The sequence below is a fragment of the Psilocybe cubensis genome, chromosome 11 (assembly GCF_017499595.1).
Source record: "Psilocybe cubensis strain MGC-MH-2018 chromosome 11, whole genome shotgun sequence".
NCBI classification, from domain to species: domain Eukaryota; kingdom Fungi; phylum Basidiomycota; class Agaricomycetes; order Agaricales; family Agrocybaceae; genus Psilocybe; species Psilocybe cubensis.
The window spans coordinates 362,892-385,670 of record NC_063009.1 but is presented as its reverse complement, the minus strand read 5'-3'; the positions used below and the strand labels follow the sequence as shown (position 1 = coordinate 385,670).

At 45.5% G+C, this 22,779-nt stretch overlaps 8 protein-coding genes across 8 annotated transcripts; 7 read left to right on the top strand and 1 right to left on the bottom strand.

The window, feature by feature from the left end:
- Nucleotides 1–10: 10 nt before the first annotated feature.
- JR316_0011294 (uncharacterized protein) lies at nucleotides 11–1,621 on the top strand (the record flags this gene model as incomplete). Its single annotated transcript, XM_047896951.1, has 2 exons — nucleotides 11–226; nucleotides 284–1,621. The coding sequence occupies 2 exons, from the start codon at nucleotides 11–13 to the stop codon at nucleotides 1,619–1,621; spliced, it is 1,554 nt and encodes a 517-aa protein (XP_047743360.1).
- Nucleotides 1,622–3,542: 1,921 nt separating this feature from the next.
- JR316_0011293 (Thiol-specific monooxygenase) lies at nucleotides 3,543–5,046 on the top strand (the record flags this gene model as incomplete). Its single annotated transcript, XM_047896950.1, has 3 exons — nucleotides 3,543–3,685; nucleotides 3,736–4,204; nucleotides 4,255–5,046. 3 exons carry the CDS (start codon nucleotides 3,543–3,545, stop codon nucleotides 5,044–5,046), a joined length of 1,404 nt encoding a protein of 467 aa, XP_047743359.1.
- A 3,118-nt stretch (nucleotides 5,047–8,164) lies between these two features.
- On the top strand, nucleotides 8,165–9,305 carry JR316_0011292 (Delta(3,5)-Delta(2,4)-dienoyl-CoA isomerase, mitochondrial; the record flags this gene model as incomplete). The annotated part of the gene is made up of 6 exons (XM_047896949.1): nucleotides 8,165–8,238; nucleotides 8,295–8,434; nucleotides 8,487–8,722; nucleotides 8,781–9,052; nucleotides 9,102–9,159; nucleotides 9,216–9,305. The coding sequence occupies 6 exons, from the start codon at nucleotides 8,165–8,167 to the stop codon at nucleotides 9,303–9,305; spliced, it is 870 nt and encodes a 289-aa protein (XP_047743358.1).
- A 720-nt stretch (nucleotides 9,306–10,025) lies between these two features.
- Nucleotides 10,026–10,706, top strand: JR316_0011291 (uncharacterized protein; the record flags this gene model as incomplete). Its single annotated transcript, XM_047896948.1, has 1 exon — nucleotides 10,026–10,706. One exon carries the CDS (start codon nucleotides 10,026–10,028, stop codon nucleotides 10,704–10,706), a length of 681 nt encoding a protein of 226 aa, XP_047743357.1.
- A 575-nt stretch (nucleotides 10,707–11,281) lies between these two features.
- Nucleotides 11,282–14,344, top strand: JR316_0011290 (Ubiquitin carboxyl-terminal hydrolase 14; the record flags this gene model as incomplete). The annotated part of the gene is made up of 13 exons (XM_047896947.1): nucleotides 11,282–11,348; nucleotides 11,408–11,451; nucleotides 11,636–11,788; nucleotides 11,835–12,165; nucleotides 12,215–12,333; nucleotides 12,383–12,492; nucleotides 12,545–12,930; nucleotides 12,985–13,234; nucleotides 13,292–13,377; nucleotides 13,437–13,541; nucleotides 13,610–13,765; nucleotides 13,829–13,968; nucleotides 14,027–14,344. 13 exons carry the CDS (start codon nucleotides 11,282–11,284, stop codon nucleotides 14,342–14,344), a joined length of 2,265 nt encoding a protein of 754 aa, XP_047743356.1.
- Nucleotides 14,345–14,941: 597 nt separating this feature from the next.
- JR316_0011289 (Vacuolar protein sorting-associated protein 29) lies at nucleotides 14,942–15,682 on the top strand (the record flags this gene model as incomplete). The annotated part of the gene is made up of 3 exons (XM_047896946.1): nucleotides 14,942–15,294; nucleotides 15,344–15,424; nucleotides 15,472–15,682. The coding sequence occupies 3 exons, from the start codon at nucleotides 14,942–14,944 to the stop codon at nucleotides 15,680–15,682; spliced, it is 645 nt and encodes a 214-aa protein (XP_047743355.1).
- Nucleotides 15,683–16,755: 1,073 nt separating this feature from the next.
- Nucleotides 16,756–18,435, bottom strand: JR316_0011288 (Cytochrome P450 monooxygenase 208; the record flags this gene model as incomplete). The annotated part of the gene is made up of 8 exons (XM_047896945.1): nucleotides 16,756–16,834; nucleotides 16,888–17,154; nucleotides 17,218–17,299; nucleotides 17,355–17,495; nucleotides 17,556–17,618; nucleotides 17,678–17,789; nucleotides 17,857–18,121; nucleotides 18,176–18,435. The coding sequence occupies 8 exons, from the start codon at nucleotides 18,433–18,435 to the stop codon at nucleotides 16,756–16,758; spliced, it is 1,269 nt and encodes a 422-aa protein (XP_047743354.1).
- Nucleotides 18,436–20,518: 2,083 nt separating this feature from the next.
- JR316_0011287 (uncharacterized protein) lies at nucleotides 20,519–22,724 on the top strand (the record flags this gene model as incomplete). Its single annotated transcript, XM_047896944.1, has 19 exons — nucleotides 20,519–20,565; nucleotides 20,611–20,693; nucleotides 20,747–20,781; nucleotides 20,840–20,894; nucleotides 20,949–20,976; nucleotides 21,025–21,057; nucleotides 21,114–21,123; nucleotides 21,357–21,501; nucleotides 21,553–21,564; nucleotides 21,622–21,637; nucleotides 21,705–21,744; nucleotides 21,795–21,895; nucleotides 21,952–21,976; nucleotides 22,035–22,060; nucleotides 22,118–22,126; nucleotides 22,183–22,210; nucleotides 22,264–22,321; nucleotides 22,372–22,586; nucleotides 22,647–22,724. 19 exons carry the CDS (start codon nucleotides 20,519–20,521, stop codon nucleotides 22,722–22,724), a joined length of 1,044 nt encoding a protein of 347 aa, XP_047743353.1.
- Nucleotides 22,725–22,779: the final 55 nt, after the last annotated feature.

The window sequence follows — 22,779 nt, the reverse complement described above, 5'->3', positions numbered from 1 at the left end:
TGCAACCACCATGAGTGACTCCGAGTCATTTTTTGACCAACCCTTGATCACGATCAGACCGTTCAACCCCTTTGACATCCAAGTTGGGTCCCAAAAGGCCGAGCAGGTTTTGGCGCAAGGAATCATATATTGTGGTGCTTCTAGACTTCGCGAGGCTTTAATTCATATCATCGACGCCAGTCTGGACAACCATGGATGGATGCAACGTTGCCTTCAGGAAGAATTGGTGTGTTATCAGAAATGATCATCATCTTATCACTGATAAATCTCATGTACTCAATAGCACTACATTATGGCAGTTGTCGGTCAAGCATATGCAGTTGGTTGGGTGCTGGATATCCCATACATCCTTCGCCTTCTTTCCGAATCTCTTTTTGCATGTCTACCCGAAGAGTTTCCAATGGACTTTCACCCCGATCTTTTGCCCTCTTTGGCCGCGGATGACAATGACCAGGGTTTTGAGAAAGGTGTCAAAAAATACCTTTATGACTGGTGGACTCGTAATACCCCCCCAAGTCCCGAAAGAATGTTAAATCATCTTACCATTGGGAAAATCATGAAATTTCATGGTGAACAGTATGCTAAAAGTTTCCCCAAAGCAAAGGATTCCACCAAACCGCTGCCTCCCGCTGAGCCGAGTGGTATACGTCATGGGCAGCTGTCTACTCTTGATCCCCCTCCCGATGCCCCTGGTCAGACAAACTTTATTTATCCGACTCAGATTGTTCCCGACTCTAAACCCGGTGACATACACTGTGGTTGTTGTGCTAAATTCCGTAATCTTTCTGATGATCTGCTTGTTCAGTTCAGAGGTGTCAAGAATTTCTCTACATGTCTTGCCGATGTAGCCTCCAACCAAGTTGCTTGTATTTCGCGACGTGCAATGGGATTTTTCAAGCTCTACGAGCTTAGCCAGGAACTTGACGATGCTGCTATTGAGGGTGCGGCAACGTATGGACGCGACAACATCAAAACCCGCAAACCCGAAATACCCGCCGATTTGATGAATTCAAAGCAGACGCCCCCATCCGACAAGTGGACTTGGGGGAAATCTCTTACCATCAAAGATGTCCTCAGCATTTCCGAGGTCAGCAATCCGAAAGAACATACAGGATACGCAAAAAATCTCAAGGAAGGGCAAAAGGTTAAATATTCCACTGAAGACTCTTTGTCTCAGGTCGGCACCTTTGATTCTGCAGCCATATCCGCCGTCCAAACATTGCCTTCCGCCACATTCACCCAACCCGACTACTTCAAGTACGGTACCGAAGGGAGCCCGCCTTCCAGTGTCGGAGATTTTGCAGAAGTTGCAGATCAGGTCCCGCTTTCCAGCGTTGAAGATTTTACAGAAGCGGCGGATCCAGTCTCCAGTAATGGCAACTCCAGTGACTCCGAATCGGATAACGATATTATAAACCAAGCCGCAAACGACAACCTTTTTGGTTCCGAGTCGGATGACAGCTTGGATGCAGCATTAGGCCTTTTCGACGATGACAGCAGCACAAATGCGGGGTCGGATGACAACTTGGGCGGAACTTTGGACGAAGAAACAGGAAGGCAGTCAGATATTGCAGAAGATGAGGGTAGTGGCAGCGAGTTCCAGTCGGAGAGTGGTATGTAACTTTGTTATATCCTCAACAAATTCTTAGAATTCATAACGATGTACATGTTGAAACTACCCCGTTGCTAGCTGTGTCGGAACTGGAACAGAGTGGTTTGGTATTCACTCCTGCATACTTTGATAAATTTTTAGATGTTAACATGTTCAAGTTTGAGTAGTAGCATACTGTGTCTGTATGATCAAATTATATCATTTGTCTTCTATGTATGCTATGAAATCAAGTGAAATAAGAATGAACAGATCACATAATTTAGAAGTACAATGAACTAAATACAAGTTGAATGTGATAGCGGGTCCGATGCGCGCATTTCCAAGTGGTGCGCACAGCGTGTAAGCGCCGCGCGCGGCAGCGGCGGGTCGGAAACTCTCCGATGCGCGCGTTTCCAATGGGTGCGCATAGCCTGTAAGCGCCGTGCGCGGCAGCGGCGGGTCGGTAACTGTCCGATGCGCAGGTTTTCAATTGGTGCGCAGCGCCGCACGCGGCAGCGGCGGGTCGGAAACTCTCCGATGCGCGCGTTTCCAATGGGTGCGCATAGCGTGTAAGCGCCGCGCGCGGCAGCAGCGGGTCGGAAACTCTCCGATGCGCGCGTTTCCAATTGGTGCGCATAGCGTGTAAGCTCTGCCGCGCGGTCGGAAATCTAGCAGATGCGCACGTTTTCAATTGGTGCGCCGCGCCGCGCATGGCAGCGGCGGGTCGGAAACTGTCCAATGCGCGCGTTTCCAATTGGTGCGCATAGCGTGTAAGCGCCGCGCGCGGCAGCGGCGGGTCGGAAACTGTCCGATGCGCGCGTTTCCAATTGGTGCGCATAGCGTGTAAGCGCCGCGCACGGCAGCGGCGGGTCGGAAATCTAGCAGATGCGCACGTTTTCAATTGGTGCGCAGCGCCGCGTGTGGCAGCGGCGGGTCGGAAACTGTCCAATGCGCGCGTTTCCAATTGGTGCGCATAGCGTGTAAGCGCCGCGCGCGGCAGCGGCGGGTCGGAAACTGTCCGATGCGCGCGTTTCCAATTGGTGCGCATAGCGTGTAAGCGCCGCGCACGGCAGCGGCGGGTCGGAAATCTAGCAGATGCGCAGGTTTTCAATTGGTGCGCAGTGCCGCGCGCGGCAGCGGCGGGTCGGAAACTGTCCAATGCGCGCGTTTCCAATTGGTGCGCATAGCCTGTAAGCGACGCGCGCGGCAGGCCGCGTACCTCTATTGATGCCAGCGCAGGATGCAATCCGAGTACAGTGATGTCGGAATACTAGCAAAAATTAGGTTTCCGATACCAGTCCTATTTAATGCAACATTCAAATCCTTACCCATAACAATTTTACTAGTGAACAAACAAAGGTATGATTAGATACTACATATTTGTATAATGTTAGACATTCAATGAATCGAGAAGATACACCACAATGTAGTTACCTTTTTGAAAGTACTAGATTCAGGGTTTCAATGAATTCATTAAACCCCCATCATATGGTACATTGTAGTGGGCATTGTATCCTATGTTACGATACAATGTAGCATTTCACACTGAATAATTTCAATTGAATAATTATGACCACTTTCTAACCTAATAAAACTATTGCTTGACATTGTAAACCGGGCCCCAAAAATTGGGTGGATTTGTAAGACTAAAAAATTATTGTATTGGATTACATTGCATTGTAATCTACTGTCTGTTTAGTTGATGTTGGTCTTAATTTCTTCAAGATTTTCTCGAAAGTTCACTGGTCTTCTTCTGCTTCGTGTTCATTGTAAAAGAAGGCGTAAGACGACTACCTCTGATATCCATCTGCATTCAAGTGCGAATGACACAGGAACCCCTCCCTATCACCACCTGGCACGTTTCTGATCAACCCATTAGTCTGGCCTGGAATACGCAATAAGGCAATGTCTGGTTGACTGCTGAGCATGTCAAGCTCAGTGAATGACAGACATGTCTGCGTTCCCTGTTCCCCGGCGTATCCTCGTCATTGGCGGCGGACCATCTGGACTTGTCACTCTTCGGAATATACGGGAACGAGGGAACTTTAACCACGTCGAGCTCTACGAAAGGAGAGATGATGTCGGTGGGGTCTGGTGAGTGCAGGAGAGATGCGAGATGTAATGTTATTCACAAGTTGGAAAAGGTTTCTTGACGAAGGGTCGGATACGTTTCCAGTTTCGGACAATCCTCGCTGGCCATCTCCAGCGTACAGAGGAATGATCGGCAATGTTCTACCGGAGTTTCTGAGCTTCTCTGAACATCCCTTTCCCGCATCTCCTACAACGCCACATCAACCATTCCCGACTTTGAAAGAGACACACAACTACCTCAAAGGTTTCGCTACGCCTTATATCGAGAAAGGTGTAATCAAGTTGAATCGCGAAGTTGTGCGCGTTGAGGAGCTTCCATCCAAAAGGGGCTGGAACGTTGTAACGAGGAATTGGAATCACAATGGCAAAGAGGAGGATGAGATATGGGACGCTGTCGTTGTTGCTGTTGGGTGGTACGACAATCCTGTATGGCCCGATACCGATGGTCTAGAAGAGCTTAAGGCCAGAGGCATCGCCAAACACGCGAAGTCTTGGAGGGGACCGGAGAGCTATGTCGATAAAGTACGTGTTAGTGCGTTCTTCTGTTCTGACCTGCGTTTACGAAGGTACAGAAAGTTCTTGTGGTCGGGAATGCAAACTCATCCAACGACATCGCCGCTCAGCTTGCTTCCGTTGCCAATAAGCCAATATATCAAAGTATCCGTCGCCCTGCCTTTCCAGGCTTCGTGAGCCTCCCAGACGAACGTATCAAAATGGTAGCGCCCGTATCTAAATATACAGCGAAGGACACTGGGGACGGCGGCAAAGCTGACGCTCATCTATCAGATGGCACTGTCATCACTGATCTGGACGTCGTACATATCGGCACGGGATATAAAATCATGCCCAGCTTCGTCTACGTTTTAGAAGAATCAAAGGGAACACTCGCACCAATCGCCAATCATGACACCAAACCTCATAGAGTTCCATCTCTCCACCGTCTGATCCTTTATGCCCACAACCCATCTTTGGCCTTTATTGGTGCTCCGATGTCGTACACCCCGTTCACCATCGCTGATGTCGCAAGCACCTGGCTCACTTTAGCCTGGACAGGGGAAGCTTCTTATCCCGACACGGTAGATGGTCGCCTCGCCTTTGAACGAGAAAGGATGGCTGCGATTGACCAGTGGAGGAACCAGATTGAGAATCCATCTGCGCTTATGGTGTACAATGTCCTTGGTCACGGCGAACAGGAATACGCTAGATCCTTAAAAGAGGACATTGTTAAAGCCCGACCGGAGCTTCATGACGCATTGCCAGAGTGGAACGATGAGCGAACGGCATTGAGGGAAGCGATGCACAGGACTAAACTCGAGGCCCTGAAGTACGCGAAAGAGCATAACGCAATAGATCATGTACCCTGAAAATAACATTTTCAATGAACCACAGGTAAGAAGTTTGGGAGAAATCGCTTGCTTACATGAACATATGTAATGATGAATTATCAATGAGTACAATACCCATGCGGTTGAACATGTAGAGATTACAAGATCATACGTAGGGTCATGAAGTGATAATCTCTGGACTAGGTGGCTCAACATACTTGTTAGATCATCAATTACGACCCGTTCCGTGTAGGTAGCAACAGTGTATATCGTAAGCGTTGGAGTTACTGTAAGACTGTGGCACCTGCTGTCATATGCACCAAATTCTCTCATTCCAACACTAATACCATATTTGGAAGCTCCGCAATGGTTCTCACGCCGGACAAAAATGCTGACCAGTTAGCCTGGGTGTTGTCCTGGCCAGTGACGTGACTAGTACCGTGACCAATTTCATGGTGTCACACATTATGTTGTCACGCTAATTCATTATTAGTAGGATCAATAGTAAATGACATATTACTTGATTGTTTAATATTTATTCTTACTCCGCACTGAATTACAACGCAAGACAATCAAGTAATTTGCCATTTATTGTCGAGCCTACTAATAATGAATTAGCGTGACAACATATGTGTGACACTATGTAATTGGTCACGGTACTAGTCACGTCACTGGTCAGGACAACACCCAGGCTAACTGGTCAGCATTTTTGTCCGGCGTGTCTGTGTCGGACGCGTTGCGTGGGATAGTTAACACGCAACACCGTCCTTTCGATAATCGAACAACAAAATCGAAGTTTAGCACTTCAAAAAATTGATCATTAAACGGAACGACATAATACAAAGGCTATAGCAAGCTAAAGAACTACACGACCTCAATGACTCATTGTTCAAAACTCAATCTCGGAGGCCTGTTTGATCGATATAACTTTACGCCGTTGCGGACTCTTGCACAGAGCTTAGCCGATCATTCCTGGCCTTTGTTCAAGCACTAGATAGGAAGCCACCCCATCGAGCATGCTATCGCTGTACTATCAAACTGAAATAAACTCGAGGCCTGACAGTTCTCTTAGCGAGCACCGCGTAAATTTCATTCCTGGCTTGTAGTGGTAATGCCGGAAGGTAAAGGGTATCCAATATCTTCAAAGCTTTGAGGATAGCAACTAAGGAGTCCACATACTCTGAACAATGTTCAGAGAAAACTGAGTGGTCGGAGTGAGGGTACACAAATAGCTGGGACAGATTCTGCGTCCCAATAACTTCGCAAAGCGTGGCTTCGTGCCTCGGATGGTTGCCAAGCAGATGGTCCATTGAAATCGCCATTCGAGTAAAGGTCGGCTGTCGAAGCAAAAGCTGTCTGGAAAAGAAAATGTCGGATTTTTCCCAGGCGAGGTGACTCGATGATAGGCGTCTGATCTCTGCGCAATATACGGTTGGAGGGACGTTGTTTTGCAACTCTAATGAAAACTCCGGCGTCCACACGCTGTCAAGCAACGCGATAATTAAAACCTCTAATGGTGGATTAAAGGTACATGTCTTCCTAACATGTAGCATAACTATTTCCTTCAAACCTTCCTGTTCAGGGTCCCCGATGATCAGCATCCGGTATGATCTCTTGAGCTTGTGGCGGTTGATTGTGTGGCTTCTCACTGGCTGCCGGGAGAAAGGCGTCATGATATGTCTCGAGAGACAGTCAAGAAATTTGTGTTCGTTGAAGTTGAAGTGAGATGCTGGAGGGTATGGCTAGGTAGTTGAATGACTATCTCCTTGCTTATATGGTATTGGCATCGAAAATGGCACACTATATAGAGTAAATTGAACATGTTCCATTATGCGAATGTATTCCTAGGCATACTTGGGCGGTGAAAATTTCATGGTTTTGCAGCCCACAGAACCGCAGTGTAAGATTCGAACTTAATGAAAGATTACAAGAAAGTCTAAAATAAGTAAGAGTGTCCCGAGCATCTGAGTACCAAATTTCTCAACTGCGACGGATGATATATTAAATATGGAATTCATTGTAGATACACAGGCTTCTCATACTGCACAATAAAGGTTCCATTATCGGGGCCTATTATTATTCAAATGAGTAAAAAGGTAGTTAGAAACGTACATAATTTTCTCTATTGAAGAACCTTTTTAACGTCAGTCGAATGGCCTATCAATATATAACGCATAGCCAATCTGGGGTATAATCTGCCAAGCGTACCAGGGAGGGACAAATGGCACTAGTATTAGTAACAAGCCATCCGACGATGTGTATCGCTCAAGAAGCATTCCTGGTATGGAACACAGAGTAATGCAGTATTACAGGAAGATTTGCTGTATGCCACAAAGGTTCGGAGTTATTTAGGATTCTTTCAGCTTGGCTTGGGCCTGGGCCAAATCCGCACAATTCCAACACTAATACCATATTTGGGAATTCTTGTAACAGTTTCGGACGCGCTGCGTGGGATTACTCAACGCGTGACTTCAAGCAAATTGGCCATTTGTTTTTTCTAAATGTCTTTCCGATAATGACTATCTAGGAAGACATTCCTATCACCAGAGGATTCAGTTAGAGACTCGGGATCTTGTCTGGTGTTCACCATAATGTAATTTTATGATTTTTTGAGAGTCGATTATAGGGTGATGCTATGGTGTCAGGTTTTGTGTCATTCAGATTGCACTCCAATGACATTTTTAGGGCCGTTCCTTTCTCGACTTGGGAAATATGTCAACGCATCGTTGAAGATCGTACCACTGTTCAAAATCAGCTCAAACTAAAAACATACCCGAAATGACTCCCTTACAACAGGTTCGAAGTCTGCATGTATGTATATATTTTCATTTTAGGCCTATCGATATGAACGCAGCTGTAACATATATTATTGTGGATCTATTTCTAAGTATACTTTTATCTGCTTTTTCTTTTGATTGCAATTTGTCGTAGGCAGTGGTTTGCCTGGTGCCAACATCGGGTTCCGGAGCAAGCAATCACCGAATACCCGGAACTCCTCCAATTGCCGGAAAACGACCTGCATAGAAAGAGGAGATGAACGCCAACGAACTTCCCTCTCCTTGCTCTCCAACCGCCTGCCGATATCTTCACGTTTAACCAACAAAATTACCAGTATCATCTCTAATTAAGCGCCCGCGTTGCACCGACAATCAAAGCTATGGCATCCTATTCCTCGAAATGGATCAAAGTGTCTGAACCTGTCCCCCATGTTCTTCTCATTGAATTGGCCAGGTATTTGCGTCACTGCTAAAAATATTTGACCCATCCACTAATTTCCAAGGGCTTAGAGCACCGGTAAACGCATTCTGTACGGAATTTTGGGTGGCGTATGGAAAGCTCTTTGATACACTAACGGCCGATGGGTATGATGTCCGCGCCGCTGTGATAACATCCGCCTTTCCCAAGTATTTCACCGCTGGTCTTGACTGTAAGCACGTAGCAACTTCAGAATTAATAATTCTACTCAACGAGATGTACAGTGCACGATGCCTCTGCTCTAGGATCATCCGGCGCAGACACCTCACTCGACTCAGCTCGCGCCTCGCTCTCCACCCGCAAACATTTACTCGCATTCCAAACCGCCATTGGCGCTCCAGAACGTGCCCCTTTCCCTGTAATTGCTGCAATTCACGGTCATTGTATCGGCCTCGGTGTAGACTTGATTGGAGTGTGTGACATCCGGTATGCGGCCAAGGACACCAAATTTTCTATCAAGGTAGGTGTTTGTTATGCTGGACTGTCTCGAGGCCTGATGTGCGGTGAACAATAACCAGGAAATCGACATTGGACTAGCCCCCGACATCGGGTCTCTCGCCTTTCTCCCAAAAATCACAGGGAACCATTCGTTGGTTCGCGAGCTCACGTATACCGCTCGAGTCTTCTCATCGGACGAGGCACGAGAGCTGGGGCTGGTTTCTCGCGTTGTTGAAGGAGGCAGGGATGAGGTTGTGAAGGAAGCTTTGGCGTTGGCCACCTTTGTGGCTGGAAAAAGCCCCGTCGCTGTTTCAAGTGCCAAACATCTCATCACCCACTCACGAGATCACAGGTACGTTTCCAACGTTGTTCGGTCATTACGTTAGTAACAGTCTTGGTAGTGTTCCGGAGAATCTCGCATATACAGGAGCATGGAATGCTGCCGCGTTGATGACCAATGTACTTACTCTCTGCTATCTGTGGATTGAATCTGTCCTGATTTCGTACACTTCTAGGATATCCGAGATAATCTCTTGGCCACATCGAAGAAGGAGAAGGCCAAGTTTGCTCCTTTGGCTGTGCAGACGAAGCTTCCAAAACTATGATATTTCTGGAAGCCTCAGTGTCCCTATTTTTGGCATACCCTCCATTGTCAACCTAACATCAAGTCCTGCACCGTAACAAACCATCATTCCACTGAACTTTTTCTTTTTCGGTCATACAATGGATTTTTAATCTCGGACGTTCTAAAGATGGTTCCTGGTTATCCACATTATTACCCATCGTCACAGTCCAATGGCTAGCTCTCTAAGAAGGAGAATTCCAAATCCAGGCAATGGCTGGCGATCGCTGCTGGGTTTTCAATTAAAAGCCACGATTATATGAGGGTTCGCCTGCGGCCTGCCTCCCAGAATTGTCCGCGGAAATTCTAAAATTCTTTATTGAGACGAATTGCTTTTTGTTTCTTTGTTCAGTGCGGTTACACCCAATCATTGTGACAAGTTACTGGACCTATACTGACCGATTTGAATTGCTTCCCAGCTTCCTCGCGGCATACAAACATAGACCGGCAGGCCAGGCTACGTTATAATAGCTGTACTACGCATATCTCATCCCCATTTGAATCGAAGAGACGCTCAGTGAGTAGATATACTAATACCCAAACCAATTAGGAATTGTGGCACAGATTCTGTGAGCCAATATTGACTCACTTGCGATGCTGAAAAGTATAAAAGTCCAGCGAGGAGTATAATGCCACAAAATTCGTTAAACCCCCAAGTTCCACAGCTAGAAAGTCGCCCACCACACTGCAGTCAACGCAAAAAATGGTCAACAACATAACCATGTCATATGGTCCCTTGATTCGGAACCTACAATGGATAATTCCACCAGACGAGACCGTAGCCAAATTGCGGACATTGTCGGTCTGGATCGGCGAACATCCCGATGGCGGCGATGCCGCAGAAGCCGTTAGGCTTCTCATTAAAGGCACGGAAGGGCTTCAACCGCCCATAGAGATGATTGTAATCACAACCCAAACATCATTTTGGACGTATTCCCTCGCATCTATCGTCCAGGCCGCATCGTATCCTTCAATTAAACACACTCAAATCCGGCTTTACGACGACAACGTCCCTCGTTTACAGCAAGCCCTGTATTATTTTCAAAACGAAAGCTTGCACGGTCCCCCAACTTACAGCCACCTCACTTTGCCGATGGACTCTCTCGTATTCAATGGCAAGCGAAATTCTACCATTTTGCCGGTTGTAAATGCTATGCGCAACCACCTACGTAAAGTCTACGTGGTACCGCCATGGGATGGTGATGCTTTCTTGAAGCATCAGATTATGATTTTCGACGAAATCATAATCATCCTGAGCGCTTTGGATGGTCTAGACAATGTATATCTTCCACCAGGCTTTTTTGATCAGGAGTACCTTGAAAATTTCATGTACGACGCCTTCGTCAGTCGTGGGAATACAGTTCCGACAATTGAGTGGTGGTAATCACTGCGTGCTGGACAAGAACATCTGTTCTGAACATTTCTCGGTGTCTTTCCCAGTCGATTCAACTCTTCCTCTCAAACAAACTCGGCGACTAGGGTGATTCAAACAAGGTCAAAGATCATGACGAGGGACACCTACATGGTCAGTCGTTATTTATGTATTATTTATATAAAACGGGGTAGCAGTCAGAGAAACAATTAATGCTCTTTAACGAGACCTCAAGCAGTTATTTGAGGTTTGGATAGTTAGTAGGATATAGGATTTTTGTATTATGTACTAGTTCGCTGTTGATGTTCAATTGATTATATTTTGATTAAATTTCAAACTACAAGTGCGGCAAAACTCTCAGTCATTCCTCACACTCCCCAGGTCTAATATGTGTAGAAATTAACTACCTGCACCCAATTGATACCAAACTTTTAAACAACTTTTGGAGTTTGGTTGGAATTTGGTTGGAATTTGGCGGACCGCCGTAAATGACCCCGGTCCAGCGGTCCGTCAAACGATCATGTGACTCATCGCTTACAGCTGTCGACAAAGTGCGTTCGACGTCGCCAAATACGACGACGACGACCATGTCCTGCAGTCATATCGGCGATATCGCGGCATTACAACCTCCTCGACTGTCCCAGAGCGTTCACCGTGAGGAATGCACTCAGTGCTTTGACAATCAGGTAGATTTTTTTTTTCATATATTGTAGGCTCGAGCTCACCGTTTGGCAAGGATGGCGCAGATGGCGTCGATGTGTGTCTGTCGTGTTTTAATGGAGGCTGCCTGGATCCAACTAGGCACCATGCACGAACTCATGTGGTTAGGTCATCGCATCGATTCACCTTGAATGTGCGAAGAAAGTTGAAATCGGTACCATCGCCACAAAGGGTACGTATTATGTGGGTTCATATCAGTCGTTCTTATCAAGGGATTATAGGGACATGATGAAGAGCCTCCCGCAAAAATGACAAAGTTGGCGATCGTCGAGGAAAGAGAAGAGGACAAGTACGAGCACATAACACAGGTCAAGTGTTGGGCATGCGATAGTCAAAATGGAGCCGTCGTCCCAGAGGCGCTATCAGATCCCAAGGTGAGTATGGCTACAATATTCTGCTTCCTTTTTCTTATAAGCCTAGATAAAATCTCTGGTGGAGGGAGTGATGCAATCGCTTTCTTCTGCGCGCCAATCCGAAGTGAAAGCATGGGAGGAAGAGATCACGCCCTGCGAACACACACTTACCATCGAGCAATTCGTGTCGGGCCATATACCGGCTGAAGGACTTGCCCACTGTAACGCCTGCGATCTAAAAGAAAATCTGTGGCTCTGCCTCACCTGCGGTTCTCTAGGATGTGGGAGGCAACAATTCGGTGGATTGGGCGGTAATGGACATGGATTGGCGCATTACGAGGCTTCTGGGCATGCTGTGAGCGTGAAACTGGGAACAATTACTCCGGAAGGAGGAGCTGGTGTGTAATTTAAAACCTCAAATCTAGTCTCTACTGACACTCTCATTAGATATCTATTGCTATGTTTGCAATGATGCGAAAGAGGATCCAGACCTGGCGACGCATCTAGCATCCTTTGGAATTAACGTCCAGACTCTCAAAAAGACGGAGAAAAGCATGACAGAGCTGGTACGTCCAAAATATGAATTGATCCAAGTCTCTCTTTGACATTCAGTAGCAAATCGAACAAAACCTCAAATACGATTTTTCTTTAACTGGAGATGATGGAAAGGCTTTGGAACCAGTTTTCGGGCCAGGATTGACGGGGCTTGCCAACCTCGGAAACAGGTACGATGCTATCTGCAATCTTTACTTTTGCGCGCTGACGTCATAAATACAGTTGTTACATGGCTTCGGTCCTTCAAACTGTCTACTCTCTCCCCTCATTTCAAACACGGTACCAAAATCAAGCATCTACACACGCCGAGATATGTCCAGTCTCACTTCCAGCGGATTGTGTCGAATGTCAGATGCACAAAGTCGCTGATGGACTGCTAAGTGGCCGTTATTCGCATCCAGCTCACGCCTCAGCAGACAGCCTGCAACACCCTTCTCCTACTCCCGTTTTCCAGACAGGAATCAAACCAACAAACTTCAAGGCTCTGATTGGGAAGGGACACGAGGAATTCGCGACGATGCGGCAACAGGATGCAGAGGAGTTCTTCACCCATCTGATCACTGTTCTACGACGGGATGGTCAGAAATACAAGGAACGCAGTGAACAAGGTGAGACGATCCTTTTCTAGCATTTCGTTGATGTTAATCATTTTCTCTGTTCAGATCCTACTACTATCTTTAGCTATGCTACTGAGCAGCGTCTACAGTGTATGTCATGCAAGAAAGTGCGCTACAGAACAGATGCCATGGATGTAGTATCTGTTTCCATCCCTGCCACTGAGAAGGGCAAAAATGAAGACGGCAAAATCTTGTACGAGGATGTAAAGTTGACCGATTGCCTCGATCATTTGCTTGGAACCGAGTCGTTGGATTATGCCTGTCCATCGTGCTCTACAAATGTCATTGCTATCAAGTCAGTTTTGTTATTGTGTTTATTTCTTTTCCTTTCTACTGCTTACGGTATGTTTAGGCAGATGAAATTTGCATCTCTTCCTGAAGTACTTGTTGTGCATGCGAAGAAGTTCCAGCTCGTAAACTGGGTTCCAGCCAAACTTGGTAAGCCAAATGATTCCTAATTATCAATTTTGCTATTCCCTGATCCTCTTACATTTTAGATATTCCTGTCATTCTTCCCGAGGAGGATACCCTCACATTCTCTGAACGACACATAGGAACTGGCCTGAAGGAATCGGAGACTGAGTTGCCCAATGATGCTGCAGGTACGCCGTTCGGATATTCGATCGTAATTCATTATTTAGTAAAATTGCTTTTGTTTCCAAACTGGTAGCTGCTCCGGCCTTACCCCAATTCAATGAAGCTGCCATGGCTCAATTGGAAGGGATGGGATTCCCTACTGTTCGCTGTCAGAAGGCTCTATTAGCCACAGGCAACAGTGATCCGGAGGCGGCGATGGAATGGCTTTTCGCGCATATGGAAGATCCTGGTCTGTATCCCGTGTCATGTTTTTTGTTAGTTGATGATGCTGAAATATGATTGGTCCTTCTAGATATTGATTCGCCTATTCAACTTTCGGCTTCTGGGTCTGGGGCGTCAGGAGGGCAAACCGAGCCCGACCCTGAACAGGTGGCGATGTTGGCTGACATGGGATTCACCAGTGCACAAGCCAGGAAAGCTCTCCGAGAAACTGTTCGTTGCATCCTTTCCTAGCAAACTGCCGGAACTGATTATCCTCATCTCTTTGTAGTCAGGAAACGCCGAGCGCGCGGTAGAATGGCTCTTCAACCACCCAGAGGACACAGGTGAAGACGCTGCACCCGCTTCTACCGACTCGTCCAGTTCTGTGCCTACCATTCCGGGACTCAAAGACGTGCCAGCCAAGTATGAGCTGGTCGCTTTCATCTCGCATAAGGGACCCTCCGTCCATTCTGGGCACTACGTCGCGCACATCAAGAAAAATGGCCAGTGGGTGTTGTTCAATGATGAGAAAGTCGTCAAGGCCGACGCCGAGAGTGTGAAGGATTTGAAGAAGTTGGCATATTTGTACTTTTTCGTGAGGGTGTAAGATTTCTTGGATTGGCCAGTTGTTGTTACGGATTGATATTGAACTGTTACCTGCATGTTGAAAGTCTGTGTATCGTTAAAACTGTATGTTCATGTAGATTATGGAAGAAGAAAAATTTCTTGGAAGCCTGATGGCTTTGTATTGCTAGACATACACCTCCGTAGCTTTCAGTTTGAACAACTTGTGGCGAAGAGCACCAAGGACGGCATTCTTTCGGCATACTATTTATGCAGTTAATTCTCCGCTTTAATAAAATGAAATATGAACGTTAGGATAAAATTTAAATATATGAAGTACATCTCATTGTAACGATATTCAAGACATACGAAGGGAGCAAAAATGATTATTAGTAAGAACTAGGTTTCCAAAATTCGTTTTTTTTTTCAGTTCTATTTGTTGTCTATTTGATGATTTCAAGCTTTTGTGCAGAGATTTGGCCTGAGGGGTATAGCCGTGACATGCAAATAAAGTCAAATAAAATCTTTCCGGTCGGTTTCCTTCCGAAGGCCGAGAACCGCACTCCGCGCGTAGTCGGTCGTGACGACAAGACGACAACAACAACAACAAGAAACGTACCTCAACCACACTTTGAGCAGCATGGTCCTTGTTCTCGTCATTGGAGACCTTCATATTCCACATAGGACCCATGATCTTCCAGCTAAATTCAAGAAGCTCCTCGTGCCAGGCAAGATCCAGCAAATTCTTTGTACTGGCAATGTCTGCGATAGAGAAACATACGAATACTTGCGGACCATCTCGCCAGACGTAAACATTGTAAAAGGAGACTACGACGAATCTACATTCCCATCATCGCTTGTCGTGTCGCACAGTCCAATAAAAATTGGAGTGATACACGGGCATCAGTCGATACCCACAGGCGACCTGGATTCACTAAGTTCGTTGGCAAGGCAGATGGATGTAGATGTGTTGGTGTCTGGGCATACTCATGTGTGAGTACAATTTTCATATCTGCATTTGTCATGTAGCTAAAGGTCGTAGATTCCAAGCTATCGAATATGACAACAGGTTCTTCGTAAATCCAGGTACAGCAACTGGTGCTTGGACTGGAACCTTGAATGGGTGAGTTTCACCTTTGTCAAACGGCTTTACGTCTCTAATGTCACTAGGGAGCCAACCCCGTCGTTTGCTTTAATGGATATCCAAGGATCTGTGGTAGTCACATACGTATACCAACTTATCGAAGGAGAAGTGAGAGTTGAGAAGATCGAATGGCGCAAAGAACCAGAGACTGCTCATGTACCGCGAAGCGGGGTTTTCCCACAGAGCGTTCCAAGCCCCACAATACCAGGTAGCCCTCAAGGTGGCTCGATCTGGTGATACCTTTCTACTATATGTAATACCGTGCGTACCGTCCGTTTAATTTGGTTTAAATCCGACTAACTTGCGATGTAGCGATGTAGTTTTCATTGGCTTGGATATGTTGAAGTTAATTATTTGCTTGTATATGCTTAATCCAAGCTTATGGATCACCGTGCAAAGTCGGCTGTGGCCCCCAAAAACTCTCGTGTTGTAGATTTGAGGTGAAAGTTGCTTAGGTATGGTGCTTTCGCTACGCACTGACTACCCATCCGAAAGATCATTGACCCGAGCGCAGCGCATTCATAGCTACATCAAACCTGATAGATGTTCCCTTCGAGCAATATCATCGGGGTATATTGCCTTTACACCCTTGTTTTCTAAAATGAGATTTAGCATCAAAGCTACCAGCCTATCTCCGCACATCCCTCCCTTCTCGGATTCGGTACCGATGGGTATGATTGAGTACTACCTTGCCAGTCTTCAGGTCAAATGACGTGCTGGTTTTTGCGGACTTGCGAGGCACTACCTAGATCGAATTTCTATCTGATTCAAAGTTTTATCCCTCTCATAACCAATTCGGATTTGCGAAGCACAGACGAACCAACCTTCGCTCTGCCTTGTAAGTTTCATCGTGTTGATGATCGTTAACACGATCACTGTTTAAACTTCAAAGTACTTACTACGTACAGGGATGTCCGATGGACCCTGCACATTCCCACAATAGCTTAAAAGCTTTATTCATTAAACTTAGGTCTTGAATGATACCGTGCGCTTTGTACCCTCACTTCCAGCTATGCAATTTAACCATTCGTGTCACGGCTAACGTGATGGAGTGTATCAACCTCATCCTGGACCCAAATTTCAAGACCTTTAATTTTCTTTCTCGCGTAATTTTGATTATCAGGATTAGATTCTGCAAATGTGTATATAGTTATCTTGCAAAGCTTCTGATGTAGATGCGGATTAAGATAATAAGCCTTCTGATGTTCATGTAGGCGTAAACTAAGCGGATATGATTTGGATCGTCATGAGCGCTGGATTGGCGAGGGTATAATTGAAGTCAAAGTATGCTGCTATGAATGAAAGTCGCTTTAGATAACCTCTTCAGAGATCAAGGACACTGCTTTCTCCGAACGAGCTTTGATAACGCATTTGAAAGGTTTAGGGTAACTGCCAAGAGTTAAGCGACGGTTATGCGATGGTCTCTCAATCACTAGACGTACCTGATTATTCCAGAGGTGTTCTCGTGAACAGGGGTGATAGGAACGCCGTTCTCGACCTTCTTTTCGATATTGAACGCTGCAAGCGTCATGGAAATGCAGGAGAACAAAGACGCTTCCGCCAGATACATGCCGGGACACACTCGCCGGCCGTACCCGAAGCATACCTTCCTTGGATCACGCTGCGCTTCTTTTCCAGGAGAGGCTATATGTCGTTCGGGATCGAAGGTAAATGGGTCTGGGTACGTCTCCGGGTCGTGAAGCATGTTCCTGTTTCAAAGTATATGAGGTTGGAAAGCGTAAAAACATCAGAGATAACTCTGGAGAGCTGACCATAGATTGGCGAGTATGAGAGAATTTTTCGGAATGAAATATCCAGAGATATAACCATCTTCGATGGCCGTGTGAGGCACTCCTAGAAACTCAAGTTAGTATATTTTGGGAAGAGTTCACATCAAAGTTAATCTCACCTGTGGGTGCAACGCTGTTCCATCGAAGTACCTCTGTGACTACAGCATTTACGTATGGAAGGTGCGGTTGATCACTTAGAGTAGGCAGGCGCCCCGTGCCAATGACGGCGTCAATTTCAGCCTGAGCCTTCTTTTGCACGTCTGAGGAATGTGATATGATTAAAAACAGTGATACAGGTTGAATTACGATTTCAAGCTCACCTGGGTAAAGAACCATGGCTAAATAAAAGGCGTATTCAGCGGACACAGTCGTGTCTGCACCGCCTGTGACATATTTTTAGCGCCTGACAGTAGTTTATGTCCAAAAATAAACTATGACTTGCCTCCGTACATAGAACTTGCCGCCAGCTTCAAGTCCCGAATATCGTCAGATGACATACCACTTTCATTCTCAAGGTTTGTGGACACGAAAGATGGACGGGCTTTTCCTTCAGCCTGATAGCAAATTATAGCATACAGTTGAATTGGAAGATAACGGCAAACAAAAGTGCTGGAAGCTTACCATTTGCTGTTTCGTAAATTCCCAAGGCACTTCCACCATCGCCTCAGTGTCCTTCGCCCACTCGCGCGCAGTTTGCATGAAACCCATACCAGGAAGCCACTCCGGAAGCTTCTTCAACAAGGGGAAGAAATCGACAGGATAGGCTCCAGCGACAGTTGCAGCATTGAAATTGTCATTGGCCTTTTCGATCAAGTTCACGAATGGATCCTCCCCGTCGATGACTTGATAACCGTAAGTAAGTCGCAAGATAATTCCGCCGGCCAGCCTGGGATTGAGATTGTCAGAATCATGATTTCTACAAAGATATGCAAAGACACACTTTCGAAGGTTAGGGAGAAGGTCGTCGGGTGCAGCGAGAGTGCGTTTCAAAAAACGACGTGCTTCTTCTTCAATCAAAGGATGCAGTTCCTGCATTGGCCTGACACCGCCAATATAACGCGAGAAATGCTTTCTATAGGTTCGGAATCTCGAGCCGTAGGTCATCAAAACCAATGTCTGCGAGTATCCCACCAACTCCCCTCCCATTTCGAGTACAGGTCTATCGGAGTATATGGATCCTCTCTTATCCAACTCTTCCATGATTGCAGCGGAGTTCACGATAATAACAGGCCTGCCCAGCAGCTTCACTGATAGTATGCCTCCTAGTTGAATTCACGTTTAGAGTCAGCGACAATGTCCATTCCGATAAAGATTTTGACGAACCCCACTTGCGTCCCCACTCAGCGTAGGTAACCCATTCGTTCTGGGAGGGCATATCTGCAACATTCTGGTAGACAAGAGGAAATGAGTACTAGTTGGAAGTTAATGGAGGCGGCGAGCGATTAGTACCCCAATAATTGGTAGACCCTTCGGTCCCGGAGGTAACCAGTGATTTTCAGGCCTTCTTCTCTGAAAGAGATACCAGAAGGTGGAAAGACCGGTAGCCAACAATAGAAGGTCAGAAAATTCCATCTGAACGACTGCGATTAGCTTTGGAAAGAGTGGAATGTACGACGATTTGTGTGTGGGCCAGAGATGTAGACGCCTGGGAGCCGCGGCAAAATGGAGATTCCGTCGGAAATCGAGGTGCCGTAAATCTAGGCAACTCTATACGCTATACATACTATACGCTCCGAGAGGGAGTTCTGATCTTCGTACAAAGTTAATTGGGATTGCCTGCTATCGTCTGGTTCAAGCTTTTTTGGGGGGCCTCAAATCTCCATCGCAATGTTATTTGAATTTCACCAATAGCTTGGTACTCCACTACAACGAACCCTAGATCTTGATCTCATGAAGATTTACCAATACCGCTTGAGGCTAAGTTATGCAACTTCCAGTGAATTTATCGTACTTTGTTACTTGATCCATTATTTGCTGAACAGAAGGAATAATGAAGTTAACAAGAAGTGGGTACATGCAAAGTGGGGATGCGTTTGAAGATCGCCACGGTTACAACCTGCATCGTTGTTACGATGTTTGGTTGCTGAGAAAATGACAAGACTTACATAACATTTTTTTCCACGTGCTTGTGGGTCCAATTAGTACTCAAAATTTGATTTCCAGAATATTTGACACTCATATGGTCTCTTTCTTAGTTTCACATATTATGGAAGCGTGCTTCACATTCCGGCCGTAGCTTGAATAGATTTAGAGGATTCACTACAAAGCGAGGTGAATAGAATTCGGAGAATCATCCCAGAACTTCCGAACGAAGTCTGCACCAAATTCTCAACCATTTCACATGCCAAAATGAGGAGAACGTGTTAAGTATACGCCGATAATAACCAGCTACATGTACATCTACCACCGTGTTTTTTTGTTAAACTCTTTGAAGACTTTTACTGTTAGGTTTACTATCATTCAAGGATCCATGCAGAAAAACAACAAGGAACACAAAGCAAAACCATATAAAATTAGAATGGCGTACGATTTACCTACTTATATCCGATGTGCGGGCATCATCTACATCAGTGTACGGACCATTTAAACGGTTGCAAGTGACCTGCCTAGAGGTCACACTGAAGTTTTCTAGGATGGACAGATTACACACTCTCTCCTGGGTTTGGTTTTGGTCTGGTTAAAAACTGAATAATAAACGCATCTTATTTTTCACCAAGTGCTCAACATATTCAGACTTGTAATGAATACTAGAAAAGTATATATTCAGACAATTGGAACTGTGATTTTCCTTATTTGTCGGTTGCAAGTCACAAATCGATCGACTATTAAATGACTGCTGAGGTCGCTTGATAGCTTGCATATGTATCTCCGTATACATAGGCTCCGTGCATGCGCTTAGACGTTTCCGAGACATACATTAACATCTCCACAGGGAATCTCGATACAGGTACTCATCAGAAAAGCCTGAGGAGAGTAAGAACCGGTCCATAATCACCCTTGCATACTCTTGCATAGCGACTTCGATGTCAGGGCTGGTCGGCCTTCCTCTGTTTTGGTGAAAGTCAGCATCATCCCTTCCTCTCCGACTTCCATCTTCCCGAAGATCTAGACATTAGAGTCAACTTCTTTCCAGTAAATCTTGTATCCGGAGCTATCCTCATTACACTCAAAAGGACCGTTTAACGCTTTATAAATCTGAACGCAAGGCCGCCTTTCGCGCCGTGGCCCATCTCCACTCCACGCCCCCTTCCTTGTTCACATTTGAGCACTCCTCTTAGTCGCGATGTCAACTTCTGCTACTCTCGATCCAAGCGTCGCATTGGACAATTCGTACGTCACATATACGTCTCTATGAATCGCGTTAATTTCCAGCAGAATGGGCGCTATGTTCATTGGAGTCATTGTGAGCGCGGTTCTTCACGGGATCACGCTTCTACAGGCGTTCACATATTGGAATAGTAAGATCACATTCATGTTTGTTGGACTATCAAATGGCTTACATCACATACAGATTACAAAAAAGATGTGTGGTATCTCAAGACACTTGTACGTCTTTCCCAAAAAAAACTTCCTGCCCTTTCCCTGTAATAATCTTGGTCTCCAGGTGTCAATAACGGTGTCATTTGATGCGATTCATCTGGTGATGATCTCCCATGCAGGTGAGTTTTTACTGTCTAACAGTTGGTCTGCCTCGTCAACATTCGGATGCTCAGTGTACCATCATGTCGTTTCCAAATATCAGTAAGCTTCATTAACTTCGTTGCCATTCCCTATTGTTAAATATTGCAGCAGTGATAAGGATAGTCTCCGATTCATTACCTGGTGAGTTAGTCTGTAGTATTTTATCATACTATCTCATTGAACCACATATCTTCCAGGACTGTGTTGGTATGTGCTCAAATTGAGCTTGCTGTGCTCCGTATTTCCGTGCTAAGGAACTCTTCGACAATTCCACATTTCTAGGTGGAGGCTCTTTTCACTGTAATTGTCAATTTTCTTCCAGTTATTTCAAACAAGCTAACGACCAATTAGGGCGTGAATGCTGGGATTGTGCAAAGGCCCGTAAACATGACCATTCAAGATACAGGGCACCTAAGCTGACTTTATCATGCCATTTATAGTTTCTACACTTTGCGTGTGTTTCGCCGTATGTACTTCCTCTCAATGCCAAACTACCGGAATTGCTCATCTATCAACACAATATAGTAAGCAAGAGAAACTACTGGCTCGCAGGGACGATCTTCTTCCTCATTCTGGCGACAGCAGGTAAGAAGTTATCACAATTATGACATAACGAATGCGCTTATATATGTTTAGGTTCTGGAACCGGTGAGATATCAAGCTGAATACGTTAGGGTCCATCTCTAATCCAGTATTTCCGCACAGTCTGGGTTATCTTATCGTGCGTAAATACATTTTTATCTTCGGCTCATACATCATTGGCTGATGTGTTTTTATTCAATATAAAGCCTACAGTTTGAGACATATGAACAACTACTGTCGATTACGGTGAGGACAAAAAATATACGAAGATGCCTGAGTTCTAAGATTGGTTTTAGCCGCTGACTATTACGATAAATGCTCTCTCAACCGTTGTTGACGTAGCAATTGCTGCCAGTCTGTGCATCATGCTTCATAATGCCCGCACCGGATTTAGGAGGTAAATTGGCCATATCATCAGTTCTAGTCTCGTTCGCTGATTCCGAGTCATTCTAGATCAGACACAATTATAACAAAGCTTGTTCGTACACATTTAGCTAATGCTTTTCATAGTCTGATCAAACCGTTTCTTTACTCAGATAATTTTTGTCGTGAACACGGGAGTGTAAGTCGTTTCACTTGCCTTCATGGATTTGTTAAAACTCATATTTACTCTTTCTAGCTTGACAACGTATGTCACTTGCTCGTCTCAGAAGTGTTCAAATACTTAGTCATAGCTCTGATTAGGTGCTGCGCTGTCGCGTCTTTGATTTGTGTATGTACATCCGGTTGATAAGATGTTTAAAGTACTAAATGTTGGGTTGGCAGCTCATTGCATCCCCAAAAAGTCTAATCTACGCCACATTTTACTTTTGCATTGGAAGATGTGAGTACTTCTTATCATCCTCCCTGCGCTGTTGTTTATCTGCCTTACAGTGTATACCAACTCGTTCTTGGCGACACTTAACGCTCGCAATTCGTTCACTAGTCAGATTGACGAGAATACAACCTCACGCATGATGGGATCAATACCGACGAGCGTCATCAGCGGTCATCAAGCCGCTACTAATTCGATGAAAATGAAGAACATCACTATTCGCATCGATACCTCAACCACCAAGGATGCGCTTAACAATGGTGCCAACCACTCGGTAAGCTATACAAATTTAAATGAGTTGAGGTGCAACCTACTAATTCAAAATTACCTACAGGTAGACGCTCTAAAATCCCAGAGTGAAAAAAGTGAAGACGATGTCCGTGTCAGGGCAAAGAATGGAGATCTTTACTGATACATATTTGACTAACTACACTCTTTATGCTATGAATGTTTATATTATTGCACGC